This window comes from Podarcis tiliguerta (genome assembly GCF_965153285.1).
Source record: "Podarcis tiliguerta genome assembly, chromosome: 1".
Taxonomy (NCBI): Eukaryota; Metazoa; Chordata; class Lepidosauria; order Squamata; family Lacertidae; genus Podarcis; species Podarcis tiliguerta.
Genome location: NC_139534.1, coordinates 112260968 through 112283065, shown reverse-complemented (window position 1 = coordinate 112283065; position 22098 = coordinate 112260968). Strand labels below are relative to the sequence as shown.

Sequence of the window (22098 nt, the reverse complement as noted above, 5' to 3'; positions counted from 1 at the left end):
TACTATCTCCGTACTTCTGCTTCGGTTTTCGGTTGAACCCCTTGGTTTTCTGTTCCCTTTCCATAAACAGTGCCCAAAAGCTCAGACAGGAAGTTAGAACAGACAGCAAGAGACAGTGTAGGTGAGAAGATGCTTAGCAGGTTAATTTCACTGCTTTATTTCTTTTGTTAAGTGTAGAAGTATTTTGGTCTGATGATCTGCAGATATTATGCTACTCTGCACTAGGAAGTTTAATGAAGCAATTCAGAGACACTGCAGAAGAAAATATCGTAAGCCCTGACGCCACGCCAAAGTGCACTGCACTGCAAAATTATTGTTTTTATCCTGGCAAAAGTGCTGATTAACTAACTTGTGATGCATTTTAATCTTGCATCAGTGCACTGCCTGGGTCACAGGTGCCCTGGCACAATGTAAATCAGTATTTATTATGCTGGAGTGTAATTGTCTCAGCCAAATGGAGTCGGTGTGCTGGACCATTAACTGATGCAAAAGTCTGCATTTCCTCCCCTGAATTACGAAACTGCACCATTTTGATATCTGCCTGGTTTGCGTAATCAAGATAGCCATCTTTATAATGCGAGAGTGTCTGAATTTTCATGTTTTGCACAAACATTAGAATTAGCATAGGGAATTTGCATAATTAGTTTGTTTCTTGATAACTCCAGGAAGTACAATTTTTTCTCTCAGATCTTCTATTTGTGTCAATAGCATTTTCTTTTTCTCCTGGAGAAGAGACCCTATTAAGAATACAGTGGTACCTCGGGTTACATACGCTTCAGGTTACAGACGCTTCAGGTTACAGACACTGCTAACCCAGAAATAGTACCTTGGGTTAAGAACTTTGCTTCAGGATGAGAACAGAAATCATGCTCCGGCAGCGCGGCAGCAGCAGGAGGCCCCATTAGCTAAAGTGGTGCTTCAGGTTAAGAACAGTTTCAGGTTAAGGACGGACCTCCGGAATGAATTAAGTACTTAACCCGAGGTACCACTGTATTAGTGGGGCAGGCAGGGGAAACATGGCATTGTTTTTTGCAGTCTTCCGATGAGGACCAGACCATGCGAAAAATGAACGCAAGATTTTAGCTGCAGTTCATTCATTTTCAGCTTTGTATTCTTGTTGTAAAAGAAGCACGCCTAGACATTCCGTTGTCGCACCTATACCCTAGGTTTAAGGTGCCATTTAGCTCCTAGCTTTCACATCTCAGTTTCTAACTCTGGGTGGGCCAAATGGTGATGTGGTCCTCAAGACCCACAAAAACATGGAGCCAGTTTTTGCGCTCTGTACACATGCAAGGATACTGAGCATAATTGGTTAATTGAAGGCTGCAATTCCATGCACATTTATTTGGAAGCAAGTTGTATGGAACAAAGTAGTGTTGAACTGCCAAGTAAATGAATATGAACATGTTTGCAAGTATTAAGAACTTTCCATAATCAGGGAAAGGCAGCTATCAGTATTTTCCTAATCTGGGAATATTGTAGATATCAGTTAGCAGGAGGGCATAAAAGAGGAATAGAACAATCATCCATATGAACTTCATGGATAATTTTGGTGATATATGATGACATCTTCTGGATTCTAGTGCTGGTGATGAGTTGAGTCTGCTACGAAGCCCATAATAATGAATATATAATATTTAGGATGATGATTCATTGCAATAAAGGAGGAACTAAACTTCCTTTTTAAAACTGATATGGGATTGTGTGTGTTAGAAGGGGGAAATGCTTTGTTTGAAAGGGGAAACAGTTTGTAAATTAGCAGGGGTGGGTACAGGATATTCTGTCATATACAGCTTCCATTTATGGATTGTGGTGAACCGTTCGGAGCACTGCAGAAGTCTTCACATTCTGACAAGCTGAACTTGAAGTTGTGTACTGCAGCTTTACCTCAAAGTCCAGTGTCCAAGTCTGCTGTCAATCCTGCTGTTTAATTTCATGTTACTGTTGCTCAGGTTTATTTGACCTTGGAGAAAAGGCTATTTTTATATGGCTGAGACATGCACTTCTTGCGCTCATTCTGTCCCTCATTTATTTCCATTTATTTAGCAGTAATGGGAATGCATTTTTTATGAGAGAAAAAATGACGAGAGGTTCATTCTCATTTTAAGAAAGAATAGTGAATTAAATTTTGTGGTACCCTTCTGCTCAACTTGCTCCCTCTCCTGTGAACCCTGTACTGTTGAAAATTAAAGTTGGTTGTCAAGTTGTTTTCAGAACAAGTGTATATTAAAGATATGCCATCCAGTTCTTTACTTTTCCATCTAAGCATTATGGTTGCTCTACATTTCTGAGGGATGGGAGGGATTTTTGTTCAGCCCAGTTTTACATTCTGGATTATTCTAGAAGAATAGCTGCCACAGCATCAAGATAACAAGCAGTGACAAATTAATTGCAATCTGGGCATATCTGGGGTGCAGGCTGTGAAAGCTCAAATGTCAGCAAACCATTTGGCCTTTCTTGTGTTAGTGTTTCTTGCCTTCTCTGAAACATACATGTTACGTTTTGGATTTGAGGGAATAGTATGCTTTGTGATCCAGAGTAAAAAGTGACTTGATCTTTACAAAAGCGGATAAATCAACTTTAGTAACTGGGCAGGCATTGGGGGGGATGGGACTGATGCTTCCTTATAAAGTATTAAATGTTAACATATTAGCTAGAAATACTATTTCTGTGGAATTCTGTGTATACATACAGGAATTTGACAAGAGGAGTCGGTAGATTTAGAGAGATCCTACGAGCTGTTGAAACGAGAACTACACAAAATTTACGCATGGTAAGTTTTCATAACTACAGTTCACTACAGATCGTTAAAAATGGATAATTAGTGATTTTTATAGTCTGCAGTTTTATACATTCCTGCTTGGGAGTAAGCCCCTATTGAACACATTGAAAAGTGGGGCTTTTTCTGAAAAGTGGGAATTTCATAAGAATGCACTGTAGTAATATTTGATGCATTGCAGTGCAATGACCCTTGCTGTAACCAGCAGATAAAAATATTATTATGTTACAATTGGTGGTTAACATGCATGCCTATGCAAGCTTATAATAAAAGTTAACAATTCAGAGAAGAACCTTGACCAGCATTTACTATTTATTACAATTTTGACAAGTGGGAACTGCATTTATAAACTGCTAAGAGGCTCCATTTACAATCAGGCGGTACATAAATTTTGTTATATTAAATAACCATGCAGTGTGAAGTGCTTCTGTTCATGTTTCTAGCCACGCCATTCCTTCACTCTCGCCCCCTGACTTTCTGGGCCCTCCCAACAGCCACGCTTTCATGCGCGTTGAACGTTACATAAAAACATATGAAAAACCTTTCTAGGTTAGGCCAACGACCCATGTAGTTCAGCATCCTGTTCTTACATTGGCCAACCAGGTGTCTATGGGTGGTCCACAAGCAGGACCTGGATGCAGTAACACTCTCCCCCCCCCCCCCCCCGCAATTCCCATTCTGGGTGGAATTCTTCATAGCACCAAGGACAGGGGTCAGCAAACTTTTTTTGGGAGGGGGCTGGTTCACCGTCCTCCAGACCTAGTGATGGGGCCGGACTGCGCGCACGGGAGCGCACACAAGGTGGAGGGGGCTTCTCTCTCTCCCCGGCCTACCTCCTCCGCCGCTCTGCTGGCGGTGGTGGTGGCGCCTCTCCTTTTCGGGCCAGCTTTCCCAGGTGTAGGGCCAGCAGGTGCGCCAAGCTCCAGCCCACAGTGCGGCCATGGGGAGAGGCCGGCGGGCGGATGGCGAGGCTTCCTATCCAAGCCCAGCCCCCTTCCTCTGTAGGGCAGGGAGAAGCCAGGAAGAGGTAGGGAGGAGGGAGGAGACACCGCTGCAGGGAGGGAGGGGAGAAAACAGCAAAAAATGATCCCCCCCAAAAGAGGGGGGAAATGGTGATCGCGCCGATCCAAGCAGTGATTGCAGAACCGTTCGTGGGCCAGATCCAGAGGGCAATTGGGCCAGATCTGGCCCACGGACCTTAGTTTGCCAACCCCTGACTACGGAGATCGTTCCGTCAGTGCAAGCCTTTCTGCTTGCCTGACGGAACAATCTCCCCTCTCCTCCTTCTGTGTGTGCTGTTCTGGGGGATCTCTTGATCCTCCAAAGAGGATTTGGGGGGAGATGGGGAAGAAGAAAGCCCTGTTGTGCTAGTGGAAGTCCTTGCAGTGGCTTCCACTATCAGAACAGGGTAGCTGAATCCAGCCAACTGCCTCCAAAACTAGAAGTGGAGCATAACCATTCATAGCCTCTGTGAATTCCCAGTGGCCTGCATTTTGCCGGGAGGGGAGTGTTCCTGCTAAGTTTTTTTGAGTTTTTTTTGTATTTCTTGTAATCTTGAGGTTGTCCTACGCCTGTTGATAGTGGGACTACTATGGATGGACTTCTGGGCACAACTCTGGGGCCCCACACACCCCAGGAGCTCCTGAACAGCCCCAGACATGTCCCAGAGGTGCTAGATATCTCCCATTTTGATTTTTAAAATTTATGAGCCCATGGCAGAAGAGGTATGAGCTCAGCCAATGAGATTCCACCTTGTGAGGCAAATGAGAGCAGGAAGTGGGTGGGATGAGGAGGCTTGGCCTGCCCCCTTGCTACTCAGATGGCCTCGGGAGCCCCACAACTCCAAAGCTGACATCTCATTGGCTGAACTTGCTGCCACTCTCCCCTTGTGGGAGTTAGGAAGCGCATGGATCCTCGAGGATCTGGTCAGCGCAGCGCTTCACAATGTGCCATCCATCAGCCTTGCTTCACTTGCGAGCTTTGCTCACCCAGCTAGCTAGCCAGGCACAGAGGGAGATGTTCTGGGCCACCACTACTGACTCAAACGCGGGAAAGTTTAAAAAGGTAAGGTGGGAAAAGGATGGAGGGGCCAGAGGATGGAATGCATGGTCTCTGGGGGCTTCCTCAAACCTGGCACCATCTCTACCTACATGTAGAGTGACCTCTTAGCTGTGTAAGGGTCCACACTCAGAGAATGAGCTACCTTTCATCAGCTGCTCTTTTAAACCTCGGTTGATTCTGTTGGGAACTTCGTTTTTGTTAGCCAGTTTCATTCTAATATGTATTACAGTGACATCTTACGTTAACTGCTTTGAGTACTATTGTAAGACAGTATAGAACACGTTGAGCAAAATGCAATATATTGATGGCACATTCCGTTGTTGTATCGAAGTTGCGTGTTGCAATTGCCTGTTTTGCTTCATGCTCGTAAGCATAATTTTACACAGTTTTACTTACGTCCCTACTGCTGCAGTCTGTTTTTTGTACACCCTTTTTTGTACACCCTTAACTTCCGGGAAATTACTTTTCCTTGTTGACAGACAATAGCAAGGCAGCTAGCCGAAATCTTACTACGAGGCATGTGTGAACAAAGTTATTGGAATCCACTGGACGACCCTCCTCACGAGTCGCCCCTGAATGATCCCCTATGGAAAGGTGCAAATACTAAGAGTTATGCGCTTAGCAGAAGACCACGGGTGTACTCTGGAGAAAAGTAAGCTTTTGGTTTATGATAATGATTATCTTTTAATCCGTTACTATGAATTGCAACAGTATTGCTGATATATAAATTGGGCTGATAAAATGTAGGAACGCAACTCTTAAACTATGCCAGTGCTCATATGAGTGAAAGAACGGTGGAGAACAAAATCCATACTTTCTGGATTGTGTTAAAGCTATTTGGATATTATGCCTGTTTTGTTGAGAGATGCTTTAAGTGGGCTGCAGTGTATTAGCTTAAAAAGTTGGAGTCCTCCAGCCAGCGTCATGGTCTTGGCTGCTCTTTCTCTCTCTTTAAAATTGCCAAAAAGTGGTAGCTTGAATCTCCTCCGCCTCCCGGTCACCTGCTTGTCGAGTTAGAATAGCATGAACATCTTCAGAATTGTTTTCTTGGCAGGTCCCACCGTTTTTTGGAACATCATGCAGAAGTTTTTCCTACCTTAGAACTATTTTTGGAGCTTCAGAATTTTTACCTGCCGTGAGCCTTTGTTCCATGAAGTAATGAAACAATCCGATATTTAAATTTCTAATTGTTATTGCTGTAGTGCAGTGTTGTTGATGATTTTCATATGCTGTGACCTGCTCCAGTAGCATGTAGGAGGCTTTCTAAAATGATAAAGCATTTAAGTTCCCAGGGTGGGATTCACCTAACTAGCCCCATCAGAGGAAGCCTTGTGCAAGGACTTCCAATTGCGCAATGGGACCGTCCCATCTCTCCTCCCCCCCCCCCGCCCATCTCCCAGATTGGCTCTGGTAGGTTGGGAGAACCCCAGAACAACACACAGCGGGAAGGGGGGGGTTGTTCTGTCTGGCAGGCTGAAAGGCTTGTGCAGAGGGAACGACTGGAAGAGCACAGCATTGAATTACACCAGGGATCAGCAAACTTTTTCAGCAGGGGGCCGGTCCACTGTCCCTCAGACCTTGTGGGGGGCCGAACTATATTTTTTTTGGAGGGGAAATGAATGAATTCCTATGCCCCACAAATAACCCAGAGATGCATTTTAAATAAAAGCACACATTCTACTCATGTAAAAACATGCTGATTCCCGGACTGTCTGCGGGCCGGATTTAGAAGGTGATTGGGCCAGATCCGGCCCCCAGGCCTTAGTTTGCCTACCCATGAGTTAACACGCACAGGGCTTATGAAAAGGTGTCCAAGTTCAAAAAAGAAAAGAAAAGCCGATGTGTAGCTGTATTTTTCTAGGCGTTGTTTCAGAACAGCGGGAGAGCAATTAAAATGACAATGCTTCCAGTCTCTTATTAGCGATAATGAAAACATTGAAATGTGTGTTTTAAAATATTTCACAGGAATAATTAGCAAAGCCATTCCAGAAACGATTCTTACAGTACAGAGACTGGACCTGTATTTATGTTGTTTTGAGCTGGGTAGAGATTTTCAAATGCAGAAACTTGCAGGGGAAAATTGGTTCTAAGTATTTCCCTTAGCTTTGGTCTGAAAGATTTCCCCAAGCATGTTTAAATGCACTCACTTGCATTTGCTATCATTTGGCACTTTGGACCCGGTAAGTGGAGTGAAATTTGTTTTATCCGACTTTTTTGATATACTGAATTATGCATAGAGTAGAATATTAGTGAAGCATTTCCTTAAAGGCGTAACAAAAGTAAATTCCCAGAAGAAGAAGAAATGTTCTTCTGGTCTTCCTTTCCTTATTACATAAAGAAGTTTGTTTTCTATATTTAATACCTCTGAGGATTCCTAAATAGCTGCATCCCTTGATCTTTGCTAATATTATGGGAAGGATGGAAAAAGCAAGACGAACAGAAGTACAGAAAGTAGGTCTTACACCGGAGCCTTATTGAAGCCTTATACTGCCCACACTGGCAGGTAGTCTTGAGCAGATCCAGGATCTTGAGCAGAAGTAGGAATGGTAGAAAACCATTTTGGGCTGCACTTTCAAGTGAATTGATATTATTATTATTATTATTATTATTATTATTATTATTATTATTATTATTATTATTATCATCCCACCCTTCTGGCTGGGTTTCCCCAGCCACTCTGGGCGACTCCCAACAGAATATTAAAAACACGATAAAACATCAAAAATTAAAAAAAAATTCCCTAACCAGGGCTGCCTTCAGATGTCTTCTAAAAGTCAGATAGTTGTTTATTTCCTTGACATCTGATGGGAAGGCATTCCACAGGGCAGGTGCCACTACCGAGAAGGCACTCTGCCTGGTTCCCTGTAACCTTGCAGCGAGGCAACTGCCAGAAGGCCCTTGGCGCTGGACCTCAGTGTCCGGGCTGAACGACAGGGGTGGAGACGCTCCTTCAGGTATACTGGGCTGAGGCCGTTTAGGGCTTTAAAGGTCAGCAGCAACACTTTGAATTGTTTGCACCTCCTGCACTGATACGCAGGTGGGATACAATTGCTTTTCTGATTTTGCACTTCTCTAAATCTTGTGATACAGTTATCACTTCATAGCCATACAAAAATGAGTTAAAAGCTATGAACTTTAGGATAAATCGTCTGCAGCAGCGTCATTGGTCACTTGATAATACCAGGAAATGGAGCCTTTAGTGTCATCGTCCCAGGACTGCGGCATGCTCAGCTAATAGAGATTTAGCAGCCGCCTTCTGTTTTAACTTCTAAACTCCTGTTGAAAACTTCTATTTTACCAGGCCTATGCAAGCAAATAAGAATACAATTGATGTCTGCTTATAACTTTTCAAAATATAGTTTTGCGTCTTTTTGTTGTAAACCGCTTTGATATTTTTAATGAAATAGTGGTCTATACATATTTTATAAATAAAAAAAAATACGTTTAGAAATGTGCACATTGAGATAAGATGTATATATAAATATTATGTTGTGCTAAAAGATGTATAAAGATAAAAATACATACAGTCGTACCTTGGTTTTCGAACAGCTTAGTTCTCGAATGTTTTGGCTCCCGAATGCTGCAAATCTGGAAGCGACTATTCTGGTTTACGAACTGTTTTTGGAAGCCTAACGTCCAATGGGACTTCTGTGGCTTCTGATTGGCTGCAGGCGCTTCATGCAGCCAATCAGAAGCCACACTTTGGTTTTCGAACATTTTGGAAGTCGAATGGACTTCCGGAACAGATTCGATTAGACTTCCAAGGTATGACTGTAGTTCAGTACCAATTTTCATACAGATTTTTTTTTAATGTTCAAATTAATGCAGAAATGAGGTAGAATGGGCAGGAATAAACACATGTAAAATTGATGTGGACCAGAAATATAGTGGTCCTCAGACAGAGGTCTTTCCCATCACCTGTTTCTTGATCTTTTTAAACTGGAGATACCAGTGACTGACAAGTGCTTAGGACCAGCGATGCAAAGCACTGAGTTATGGACCCTCCCCTAAATCACTTAGTCACTAAATAAAAGGAATTGACTTTGTACCTCTAAAAACTCAATAGTGTGGGGCAGAGGAGAAACATCACGTAATTTAATCTGAGTTTATTGTTTCTTTGGTGGGCATTCTACAAAGGATCTGTCTATCTCAGGAGCATTCCCCTTGCTCCTGCCAACCTTCCATATTCCCAATTAAGCAGAAGAATGATTGGCATCGTAGATCTTCTAAGAAAGAATATAATAATGCAAAAGTGGTTTAAGCAAATTAATGCTATTAAGGGTTTGGAGAGCAACTAAAAATGCAAGGTATTGTGATCCAAATTTAAGAAGCCTAGAGAGAAAATTTAGTGCCGGCTATTGAGTGTGTATTGCTATAAATTCAGAAATATGAAGGTGGTGCCTTTGAGCACAAATGCAATGTGACAATTTGTAGTTGTCAAAAATAGCAAATTGGGTTGAACTGTTAGTTGTTGATTCTAATTACTGCAGTTTTGTTAAATTTCAAAACATTTTTTAAAAATAGCTGTATTTCCATTATTTGATTTGCTGATGATATGAGACCCAAAATAGGTTTTCATAAACAATATTTCGGTAAATCATTAATAGCACAAAATGTGACACAGTAGTTAATTACTGTATGTAAATAAATCTCGAATAACTTGATTTTTATGGTAATGAATACTCAATTTTTAACAGCATTTTCTGTCCTCAAGAGAACACTGAAGAAGCGCTCTTGCTGCTGCTGATTAGTGAATCTATGGTAAGTGAGCTATTTTTCTTTATGAAGGAACCCTCATTTACATTCCTGCTGTTGCATTATTAACCTTAGTCAACCTTTTCACACCATGATTTACTCCATTTTGAAGACGAGCATATGGTGTACCATACTTCAGGCACTCTGTAGGATCCGTACTGCTGCTGGCGTTGCCATTGTGGGTGTCTGCAACTCTGTATGTTTTTGAGCTGCCAGAAGATCCAGTGCTGAAAGGAAATGTCAGTTTTGTTCAAGGGGAATTATACTCTTGATCTATGAAGATGTGTTTTCAAGGCAATATATGAGTAGTTAAGCTTCTAAAAGCAGAGTGCTCCTTATCGGCCACTTTGAAAACCTACCCTGGTGACTGATTACCTTGATTCACTTATTTTTATTGACTCGAACCATTGGCCATCATCAGCGTCTTTAAAAAAAGCCAGAGTGTGGAGTGTGAAGTCTTGTTGAAAAGTAAAGGACATGGTGATCTTCTCCCCTGGTCGTATATAAAAGTAAATAATCCACTAATTTATATCTAAAACCCTACAGAGGAATGCGTTTAGAGCAATTCATCTTTATTGTTTAATGCATCCACCAGGTGAATAAACAGATGCCATATGTACTGTTCTTCTTGTGGAGAGAGGTTGTTCAGCGTCTTTTCATGTTTTTAAACATCTCAGGTATTTTGCATCTCAGGTATTTATGGTAGTTGTGATGCAGCATCCCTTGAGAAATGCAGTTCCTTCATCCACAACAACGAAAATTTGAATTTGCTATTCCATTTTGGAGAACCCCAAGCATGGGACTTGGTTTTATGTTTTTGGTTCACTGATCCTCTCTTCTCGTTTTTGGTCTTCCTATCCAGGCTAATCGCGATGCTGTGCTGAGCAGAATACCAGAACATAAAAATGACCGCATCATCAGTTTGCAAAGTGCGTCTGTAGTCTATGACTTGCTTACCATTGCTTTGGGAAGAAGAGGTCAATATGAAATGTTATCAGAGGTAGGCTGTGACAACTGACCAATGAATCCAAGGCCCAGAAGTTCACCTAGGCGACATTCTGGGTTGAGAGCATATGAAAAGTTAACTCGCCAATTCAGCATAGCATGGCGCAATCTGTGTATCATTCAGCTGAATGTTGACTTTGGTGGATATAATACAAATACTGTCTTAGAGATAACAGTCATTGTGTTATGTGGACACAAATAATGGAATGTAATTCATAATCAGTGCAGCTACACATTTCTTCAACTAGATGATTGTAGTGTTTTTGTTTGGCAAATTAAACAGTTGGATTCAGGTTCACACTGCTCTATAGTTAGGAGACTTTATTACTTGTTCAGTACCAATTTGCTTAGCTGGGTATTTGAGTGATCCCACCTTGTGACTGTCTTCAAGATGTTATAGCAAATAAGGTGAGAGAGGTGACAGATAAGTATTTTTTTTGGTATGTAACAGGAATGCTTTTGTCTATCTTGCTGATGCAAAATTAGCAGCTACAGCTTAACAGAAGCCAATTTTTAAAGACCATTTATACTACTAATATTGAGCCAACTTCAGTGGATTTTGAGTTGTTTCCAGGCCCAGTTCAAACTGCTGAATTTTATCTTTAAAGGCTTAAATGGTTTTGAACCTAGGTATCTTACATTCTGGCTTTCCCCTTAGATTGATAGTTGAATTCTCTGTCTGGCTAGTGTCAACATGTATACCCCAATGAAGTTCCCCAGCCACTCTGGGCGGCTTCCAAAAAAAAATATTAAAATATTGTACTACATCAAACATTAAAAGCCTCCCTAAACAGGGCCGCCTTCAGATGTCTTCTAAAAGTCTGGTAGTTGTTGTTCTCCTTGACATCTGGTGGGAGGGCATTCCACAGGGAGGGCGCCACTACCGAGAAGGCCCTCTGCCTGGTTGCAAGGGGAAATACTTTAATCTTGCGAGGGGAAATACTTGCAAGGGGAAATACTCTAATCTTGCCATTTAAAAACAAATCAGTGGTTCACAGCAAGTAGATGCAGAACTTGGACTGATGCGTGCAGCTGTGAGGAACTGAGCAACTCGAGCAAAACTTTGCATGGAAATATTCAGAGTATACTTGCCAGGAGATCACCATGATGGTTACAGTAGCTGGTTTCCTTTTTGCAAAGAGATGACCTACATTTCTCACTTTTCCCATTTGGATCATGCACTGTTGCTTTGAAAGGTCGTATCTGTAACCTTGAACCTACTTTGGAACTTTATTGTTACACTTCCCTTGACTTTTTCCTTTTACCTTACTCTTTTTACGGACACAGATAAAGCCAGCTTGTGCTTTGTCCTCCTGATCTGTGTTCTATTGATTCCGTTGTCTTGATCAGTAGAGCTTTTGAACTGGAATAAATCAGAGATTTCAGAAGCTGTGCACTTTGTGACCTAAAGTGTTTGAGAGAGGCTCCCCCCGCATCAGTCTCAGCATGAAGAGTTTTTATGAAGTGGCTTAAGGAATATGCTAGGAGTTAAGGGGAAAAGAGAGGGAGGGAAGAAGAGACACGAGAGAGGATCTCCCCAATGCTATGAACAATCTGTTCCACTTGGGAAAATTAAGTTTGGGTTTACAGTGGTGCCTCTACTTACGAACTTAATTCGTTCCGGAGGTCCGTTCTTAATCTGAAACTGTTCTTAACTAGAGGGATGAAATTTTCAAAAGAAGGGAGGATTTGCATTCTTTGATAAAGAGAAGCTAAGTTGCACATACAGTGGTACCTCAGGTTACAGATTCTTCAGGTTACAGACGCTTCAGGTTACAGACTCCGCTAGCCCAGAAATAATGCCTCAGTTTAAGAACTTTGCTTCAGGATGAGAACAGAAATCGCACCGCAGCAGCAGCGGGAGGCCCCATTAGCTAAAGTGGTACCTCAGGTTAAGAACAGTTTCAGGTTAAGAACGGACCTCCAGAGCAAATTAAGTCTTGAACCCGAGGTACCACTGTAATTTTACAGAATCACCCCCAAAAAAGAGGGAAGAGGAAGGAGAGGCATGAATAGTATATTGTTTATTTTATTTTTTTATTTTTTATTTATTGGAAATTTTATTTACAACATAACATAAACCCCCCAATACAGAAATACAATAAACATAACATACAACAAGTAGTATATTGTTTAAAGCCCTCAAACCAGTCTACCTCCTTCCCCACAGACCCTCTTGAGAGTTAAGAGCAGCTGAAGGGGTGCTCTTGGTTGTTCTTCTACTCTCAGAAGCTTGCAGGGGGAGTGGAAGCCTGGAAGAAGACATTTTCTGTGACATCTTCTGTTGTGGAATGCCCTCCCCAAAGAGATGTGTATTTTACTTTCCCTATACAGCTTTTGGGGAGTGCAGAAGACTCATGTCTTTTCCCTTGCCTCTGACACCTGATACATGTGCTTTCAGGACCTGCCTTATTCCTAGGGCTGCAATTTGTGTTTACTGTTTTAAATGGTTGTAGCCCCTCCTGGGAGCTGTGGGTGAAGGGCGGATAATAAGTGTAATAGTAATAATAAAAATATAAGTAATAACAACAGAAAGCAGGTTTCACTCCATATTTTGTGGGCCCCAAGCAAGAGATCTGCAGTATGCCAAACCCATCCATTTTCTATCTCCAATGCTAGGGCCAAATACCCTTGGAAGAAACTGCTTAGGGGCCGCACGTCCAGAGTAGGTGGGGCCAGAAGAAACATGCACCCCATTCTTGCACACATTGTGTTCTCACACATCACATTCTCTCTCTTGTACATTGTCTTACATCTTTCTTCTTGGGCGATCACTCATAGCCAAGTAAGATTGTCTTCCATAAACACGGTTTTAACAATGGGTCCGTAAATGACTGCGGAGGCCAATTCTGGATCCACACGTCCTTCCACAGTGGGGACATTGGTTTCTGGGCAGGAGTTGATCAGTGTGTGGATTTGCCAAGCGTGCCTTCCTCCTAGCACGTTTCTCCCTTGCGTCCTGAGTTCGAGTGTCTTCAAAGCCCATGACACCTTTGGTAAAGGCTGTTCTCGAACTGGAGCAATCGCAAGCCAGTGTTTCCCAGTTGTCAGTGTTTATACTACATTTTTTTAGATTTGCCTTGAGACAGTCTTTAAACCTCTTTTGTTGACCACCAGCATTACGCTTTCCATTTTTAGCGATTGGCTAAGATTTCATCTCTGTGCACTGAGAAAGTAGAACCCACAGAAAGAAAAAGCAGTGATCTAGCCATGCACAAAGCTTCCTTCATGGCTTATGTGCATCCACATGAAGATACCCTTCTGTTTTGTTCCTTCCAGCACACAAGTGGCTGAACCGTTACGTGCAGCCCTAGAAACCTATGGTTTACAAACAAGCCGTAATATTAAGCCATGGCTTGAAGTTATTCAGTTATTTATTTGGTGTGTAAAGAAAGCCCAATACCTTGTGGAAGGAGACCTGAGAGATGGGTTCATATTGTGCTGTGGAGAAAAAAAATAGGTTAGCAGAAAACGTGTAAAAAAAGGAAATCCCAAGTTACAATTGTAATAAATTTGCCTTCTTTGGGTTAATGCAGCAATGTGCACTTCATGAGTCATAAAAATGTAAAAGTAGCCCTTAGTTTTTTGCATTCTGCAATATTACTTTTATTGCAATTTTATTTTATTGAAAGGTTTATTTAATTGTTGCTCGTTTATATAGCACTTGCAAAAAGCCAAGTGCCTTATAGCTTTTATTTCTTTCCAGGCTACTGCTGGAAAGATGCACGCTATCACTTTAACTGAAACTGGGTGTTGTTTCTTCTTGTTTTAGTGCTTGGAAAGAGCGATGAAATTTGCATTTGAAGAATTCCATCTTTGGTATCAGTTTGCACTGTCCTTAATGGCAGCAGGAAAAGTAGGTCTCTTTGCAGATTTTGTTTTATTGCGGTCTGCTGCTTATAACGTGGGCTGCAATCCTGCACATGCTAAACCAGTGGTGTTTTAGGGGGTTGTGCTTGGGTGCAGGATTGGAGCTTTAACTCCATTTAACACCAAAGAACTTTAAGTCACGTTTACTGTCTTTGTACAAGACTGAATATAATTTCAGTATGGCAAACACTTTTATATGCTCACTGTTTAGCTTAGCATACTGCTGAAAGAGGTTAAATTCCATTATTATTATTTTGTTTATTTCAAGTGACTTGAAACTTTTTAGCAATAATCTGCTAAAATTAATCCCTGCAGGAGACGTGTTTTCAGTCACTGTCTCTGTCCAATGTGTTATTCATAAATTCTGCCCTATTTTTTTTTTAATTGAGAAAAAAGGTTGATAACTAGATGGATAGATATATGAAATGGCATTTGTTGGTTCCCTGGTTTTGAACTATTCCCTCCCTTCCATTCCCTTTTCTTTAGAGCAGCCTCTTCACTCATAAATGGGAGAGAAATGGAACATAAGTTGTGCTGGGGGAAAAACAGCCATAAAGGGGAGGTATTTGGTGCTAGTTCTTGCTAATATTCTTGCTAATATTTGGTAATAATATTAAATAAAATACCAGACTATTTTATTTTAATCCAGTGTGGCAGTGTTCCTCCATCTCTTAAATACAACTTCCTGGCTTATCTGCGGTTTGGAAATTAGACATGTAGCCTCTGACCCACCATGTTTGATAGCCTGGCTGTGTTGTACAGGAGGCATTACCTGTTCCATTCTCTAAAAAAATATATACTCACAATCAGATTTGTGGGTATTGATCCTATCATGGAATTAAACTAATGCCTTTTATTTGAAATTTGTTTAGAATTCTTTTGTTACAGCTTGGAAGGGGCTTAAATGGCAAAATGCAAAATTCTTACTATATTCCGCTACCCTGGTTGTCTTATCCCGAGACATGTTTTTGTACAGTCTGCTCGAGCTGTGAAGGTCTTGAAAGAGTGTATACGGTTGAAACCGGACGATGCCACAATCCCACTTCTTGCTGCCAAATTATGTATGGGATCCCTTCATTGGGTAAGTTGTTTATTAGTTCTCTTGAGTCAAGAAAAATGGGTATTTAAAGAAATATGCACACATGCCGTTGCTTTGCTGCTTTTGATCCAGCATGATTTATATTAAACGGAAATGTGATTCCTTCTGCCAGGTCAAAATATCAAAATTCCAAGAATATATCAGATTGAAAAGAATATACTTTCAAAAGAGTGTTGAGATCCCCAATCACTGCCACGATAATTTTAGAATTTTTGAGCACCCTGAGCTGAGTGTCAAGATGGGTAAACTTGATTCAGATTGGAAACGGGTTGCTAATTGCAGGTAGCATTGGAGAACGCTAATATATATATGTTGATAAAAGTGTAAATTGACTTGCAATTATGGTGCATGTGCGACTCTTTGGAGTACATGAATACTCTCAGGAACTGGTGTGCAAGTTGGGAAGTAGCATGTTGGTTGGATTAGATAACCCTATCATTCTATGTTGCCCAGGCAAAGGTTGTGATTCTTTAAAAATTTATCTGATTGCTCAAAAGATTAATAAAAATGTATCAGTTAAAAAAAAATGCATGCCACACCAAGCACAGTTACAGATCATCAACAATTAACCAACCATATGAGAATAATCTCCAAAAAAGTAGCAGTTTTCAAAATTGTTTCATAGTTGGTTTATTGTTTACAAGGTAGCACCCCATCCTTCTGCGCATAGTCAGCTAGATTTTCTTTCTTAAAGGCCACTTTTACATGATGCATACTCTGACCCACCTCCCCTTTAAGGTGGATGCAAGCATTTCCAACTTGGAGAGTCCGTAGCAAAACTGATTGATAAAGTCAGGACAGAAAAACACCCTGGCAGCCTTCTATAAATACCCTATTCTATACTTATGCCTACCCATTCCTCACTGAGGATGGCAGTCCAATTAATCTAACATTTAAGCAGACCCTGGGACACGGGTGGCGCTGTGGGTTAAACCACAGAGCGTAGGACATGCCGATCAGAAGGTTGGCGGTTCAAATCCCCGCAATGGGGTGAGCTCTCATTGCTCGGTCCCAGCTCCTGCCAACCTAGCAGTTTGAAAGCACATCAAAGTGCAAGTAGATAAATAGGTACTGCTCTGGCGGGAAGGTAAACGGCATTTCCGTGCGCTGCTCTGGTTCGCCAGAAGCGGCTTAGTCATGCTGGCCACGTGACCCGGAAGCTGTACGCTGGCTCCCTTGGCCAATAAAGCGAGATGAGCGCCACAACCCCAGAGTCGGCCACAACTGGACCTAATGGTCAGGGGTCCCTTTACCTTTTATACTTGTGCCTACCCATTCATCACTGAGGATGGCAGTCCAATTAATATAACATTTAAGCAGACGCCATTTGAAATAGATATGTGACCATTGGGAGTGAACATGGTTCTGTCTATTAACTAGTCTCGTATAAATCTGTGCTTTTGTTTTTAGTTAGAAGAAGCAGAACGGTTTGCCAGAATGGTGGTTGATATGGGGGACAAAACATCAGAATTCAAAGCGAAAGGTTTCTTAGCCCTGGGACTGACTTACAGCTTACAAGCTACAGATGGTAAGTATATCAGTTTATAAGGGTAAAGTGTCAACAACATAGAGCATTTAGAAATATGTCAAACAGTCGAAAGGATTCATTGTATGTCCATTTTTTTTATTTTTTTAAAAAATGCTTGGTCTGAAGCCTCTGCTGAATATGACTAATTAAATCCTGTTTTTAGCTTCTTTGCGAGGGATACAAGAGGTCCTGCAGCGAAAGGCTCTTCTTGCATTTCAAAGGTGAGTGGGTGTTAATCTTTTCATTCAGCTGTAGATAATGAAAAAACCTTATGTGTATTTTTTAAATGAGATATTTATAAATGATTATGTAATGCGGATTTTACCTCTGGGAGTCTGCGTGCATGAATACAGAACATATTGCGTTAACATTTGCTTCATCAAGTAGTGCTGGCAAATCCTTTGGAATCAGACTGGATTTCCTCTGATTTCATTATTAAAGATATTTTTGTTATCAGCTAGTAGAGAATGATGTTTGCGCAACATCTGTTTAAAGAATGATTCTTTGTCTGAATACACATTTTGTTCCAGAAGAAGAAAATGTAGCTCTGAATAGCATTCCCAAAATTGACAGCATATACTGTATATGATATTGATGTTGTTTTATTAGATTGGTTTAAAGTATTTCTTGTTCATTCATTCAGGGACTTAAACCCTCTTATTCTAAGAGGTTATGAGCAAATGCAATGTCTTCACCATGACTTGTAATGTGGCTCAGGAATTCTCATAAAGCAGAAGGATGAAAATAATATATTTCTGCAATCAAGTTGTGTTTTAATAAATTAAGCGTTATTGGTTCTCTGTTAGCTTCCTAGAGACATATTATCTTCAATCACAACTTCTAGCTCCTTAACTATGTACACAGGCAGAATAGTTGCATGAGCAGAGAATTAGGGCAGATCCATTCGATAGTAACATGATTGTGAGCCGTCTCTAAATTTAATTTGTACCTCAAGCAAGATAGTGATTGACTGATTGGTCCCCTTAATAAATAAATAAATTTACATTTTTATGTAAATAGAGGCCCCACACCTGATAGAACTTGAACTTCCTGATCTAATTCTTTTAATTGTTCTTTCTGATGTTTTAATTGTTTAGTAAAGCACAGCTGAAATTAAGGCATAAGGACTAGGCTGTAATGTTTGCTACAGGACAGGGTGAACATTCTTTTTAATGGGGAAAAAATGTTCTGAATTAGAAGGCTTCTAGAGAAATTCCTTTCTGACTCTATTCATGACCCTCCAGCAGTGGAAAATATGGATTTAGCTATCATATACACTTTCTTGCTACAGATGGCGTCACCTCTGTCATCTCTTGTACCATAGCAGGCATTTGTGCAAGCAGTATTAAGTCTGGATTATTTCTGGGCTATTTACAGAGGTCTGAAATTGATGGGTGTCATATAGATCAGTGGGCAGCTGCCAGATGGTAACAACTTTAAGTCAGTCCTAGCTTTAACTGGATTTTTGAAACAGTAACCTACAAGATAAAATCTCTGTATCCCATTATTAAATCAATGAGCTGCCTATTTATCAGTTTTTTAATTCACTTCTTAAAAATAGAATAAAATGTTAAAGGTTCCCTTTCCCTTAACCTCAGAGCAGAAGGTATTTTTCTTCAGGAATATTATTACTTCACTGCATATGTTGCTTGTGAGCACTAGACAATGGAAACCTTGAAACCCAGAAACTCCAGCGGGTGCAGAATGCTGCAGCGAGACTCCTTACGGGGTCTTCACTGTGAGATCACATTCACCTGGTGCTATACCAGCTGCACTGGCTCCCGGTGGAGTACAGGATCAGGTTTAAGGTGCTGGTTTAAACCTTTAAAGCCCTATACGGCCTAGGACCCTCGTACCTACGGGACCACCTCTCCTGGTATGCCCCACAGAGAAACTTACGGTCTTCAAATAAAAACATCTTGAAGGTCCCAGGCCACAGAGAAGTTAGGCTGGCCTCAACTAGAGCCAGGGCTTTTTCGGCCATGGCTCCGATCTGGTGGAACACTCTGTCACAAGAGACTAGGGCCCTGCGGGACTTGACATCTTTCCGCAGGGCCTGCAAGACAGAACTGTTCCACCAGGCCTTTGGCCAGGGCACAGCCTGACTCCCTCCCTCGGCAATCTTTGCGGAGCTCTGGCCCAATGGTTGCCAGTGGCTTGAATTAATTAATTTTATAATGAATGATTTTAGAGTGTTGTTTGTGCTGTACTTTTTATTGTTGTTAGCCGCCCTGAGCCCGGCTTCGGCTGGGGAGGGCAGGATATAAATAAAATTTATTATTATTATTATTATTATTATTATTATTATTATTATTATTATCATCCATGGAAAATGAGTGAAAGTGCCTTCATCTCCCATCTCCCCCAGACGTTCCAAATATTTGATTTTGCATTTATGTATGTACTCAAATATTCCAACGTCTGCAGGCCACAGGTTCCCCACTCTGAACTAGAGACTTTCTTTGCAAAGCTGTGGTAGAAGACCCAGTGGAGAGTCGTGAGAAATATGAGGACTCTCTTTCTTCTAATTCACCCTTGCCTCTCCTGCCTTACACCCTGTCAATTTGCTCCTTTTTTTTGTTTTTAACACCCACCACATGCAAAACGATGGAGTAAATAAAAGCAGAGATCCTCACACGAACTGTATTGTTAATAATTAGGCTGATGGCTGTAATGTTATGGTTTAAGATGGGGATGCTAGGAAGGCTGAGAAGTAGAGTTAGCTTCCTGCTCAGGAACAAAATTCCACTGGTAGGTCAGTTGTCAGCAGAACAAATTGACAAATACAAAGGTCAACCTGGACATTTAAAGTGACTTGGTGGTCTAAATACATTTACTATTTTTCAGGGCTCACATCTTGTCTCCAACTGATCACCTGGCAGCATTTTATCTAGCTTTACAGTTTGCTATATCCCGACAGGTGAGTTCTGAAATTGTCACGTTACTGGGACTTTCCCCATATTTTTCAGCAGAATCTATCTGCTGGTGGGGGGAGGGGCAGCAAAAAAAATCCCTACAGGGGGATAATTAGGGAAGTATAAATAATAGCTGTAATAGTTAATGATCATCTGTACGTTCATATTTATTCTTGATCTTCCTGTTTCTAAGAAGTGGAATGAATGTTTTCTTCGTCCACCAAGAAGTGCAAAGAACAGCTTCAGGTCCTTCGTACCTTGAAAACAAGGCTCTTATGCTGAGATGTTTAAGAAGAACTGGAGCCATCTCTGGGATGCATCTAGCCTTCAGAGTCCAGAAGCACAAAGGCTTCGATATTTTTACTCAGCCTTCTTCTCTGTCCCGCAAGCCCCATCCCAACATGAAATCCAGTCCCTTGCTGCCTTTCTATTTTAAGGAAATCCTCTCTCATTCTCTTGAGAGAGTTGTAGGGTGCTTCTAGATGGGGGCCTTCTTTTGCAAATGGGTCATTCATATCAGATTTTTCTGAGTGTGCATCTGTCATGTTACCTTCCACACATTCTCATTTTTTCAGACATTGATATTCCTGGCTGCTCTGTCTCTTACCAGTGTCTAAAACTTGGCATTTTTGTATGGGTGGGATTTTTTTCTTGTCTCCCCTTCCCCCACCATTATTTTATTCCATTCTGGATATGTGTCCAGGTGTTTCTATATCTGTGCTGCTTTAAATAACTGAGGTCTTACGCATGAGTGCTAAAGAGGTTTTGCGCAAAACCTCTGTATTAAAGCCTGATGTATGTTCCACAGTTACAGTGGTGGTAGCACTGAAGCAAGGGGCACCACTGATGTTTCCAGCAGTGTTTTTCTTGAGACCTCACTCATCCCCAACCATGTGGTGTAGTTAGAACCACTCCATGTTCATCAGAAACAAAACCACACTGCTCCTTTTGTATGGCAGGGGTTTGCTCCGAGGACAAACTTTTGGATGACTTTCAACACCAGCCAAAATGGTGCCCCCCTGTATAATTATGCTTGTTTCTTGAAGATTATTTGATGTTTTAATTTGTTACATAAAATGCGACAAAGCTGAATTTTGTTTAGTCAGAAGAAAATCTGTTAAGTTGCAAAAATCCCGGTGCCTGAAACACCAAGGCTTGTTCCAAGTTGCTTTGCGTTTTGAGTGCAAAGGGAACATTTTAAAATTTATTTTAGGAAGCTAATAGGAGTCACATACTTTGGCTACTTTTCATTGCCAGTGAGCGGCAAGATCATCAGTGCCTCTTGACACTTTAGTGAACAGTTGTGTGTGTGTGTGTGTGTGTGTGTGTGTGTGTCTGTCTGGGTTTTCCCCCTAGCAGTGAATATTTCCTTGGTGGAGGCACTTTCCATTCTCATTTCTTCCTAATCTCGAAAAGCAGGGGAATTATACTGTATGTGATAAGAATAACCCATTTCAACTTTTCTTTCAAATAGATACCAGAAGCTTTAGGATATGTTCGTCAAGCTCTTCAGCTTCAAGGAGACGATGCTAACTCTCTGCATCTCCTTGCCCTCTTGCTGTCAGCTCAGAAACACTATCACGATGCTCTGAATATCATTGACATGGCCTTGAGCGAATACCCAGAGAACTTTATGTGAGTAGGGTTTTTTTGGTAGTTTCTATGCATATGCGTGCTTAGTATGAGACAAAATTTAAACCCTTGAAATGACTGAGCCATTTTTGGTATTTCAAATTTTGTGCAAAGCATTTCTTCTTTTTTCCATGTTGCAGAAGGCTATATCTTTCAAACTTGGTGAATAGCAATGTGATATTCTGCTTCCTCAATTCTTATTTTTCATTGTATTGGGTTAGCTTTTGCTGCAAAGTAATATTCACAGGCCTTACATGATACACAGAATGAAAACGACAAGCTCTCATCCTCTCCTTTTCCGTTTTTGAAAGAAATGTCATGACCTCCCTTTGCAAAGTTGATGAGTTCCATGGAGTAGATTATCTTGATGCTTTTCTCAATGTATCGTGATAAATAAATGAGAATAAAGAGCCACATCACAAAACAGCTGGGTGGCAAATTGCACTCATTCAGC

At 41.2% G+C, this 22098-nt stretch overlaps 1 protein-coding gene across 3 annotated transcripts in view; it reads left to right on the top strand.

Annotated features, from left to right (window-relative positions):
• The window catches only part of TTC7B (tetratricopeptide repeat domain 7B), a 101464-nt gene that overhangs the window by 33987 nt on the left and 45379 nt on the right, over nt 1-22098 (top strand). For all 3 annotated transcript variants that reach the window (XM_083435102.1, XM_083435101.1, XM_083435100.1), the window contains exons 6-15: nt 2695-2773; nt 5320-5492; nt 9538-9601; nt 10458-10595; nt 14373-14456; nt 15447-15551; nt 16980-17097; nt 17261-17318; nt 19945-20017; nt 21487-21647. In XM_083435102.1, coding sequence (XP_083291228.1) covers nt 2695-2773; nt 5320-5492; nt 9538-9601; nt 10458-10595; nt 14373-14456; nt 15447-15551; nt 16980-17097; nt 17261-17318; nt 19945-20017; nt 21487-21647 — 1053 coding nt within the window. The remainder of the gene's footprint in view (nt 1-2694; nt 2774-5319; nt 5493-9537; nt 9602-10457; nt 10596-14372; nt 14457-15446; nt 15552-16979; nt 17098-17260; nt 17319-19944; nt 20018-21486; nt 21648-22098) is intronic.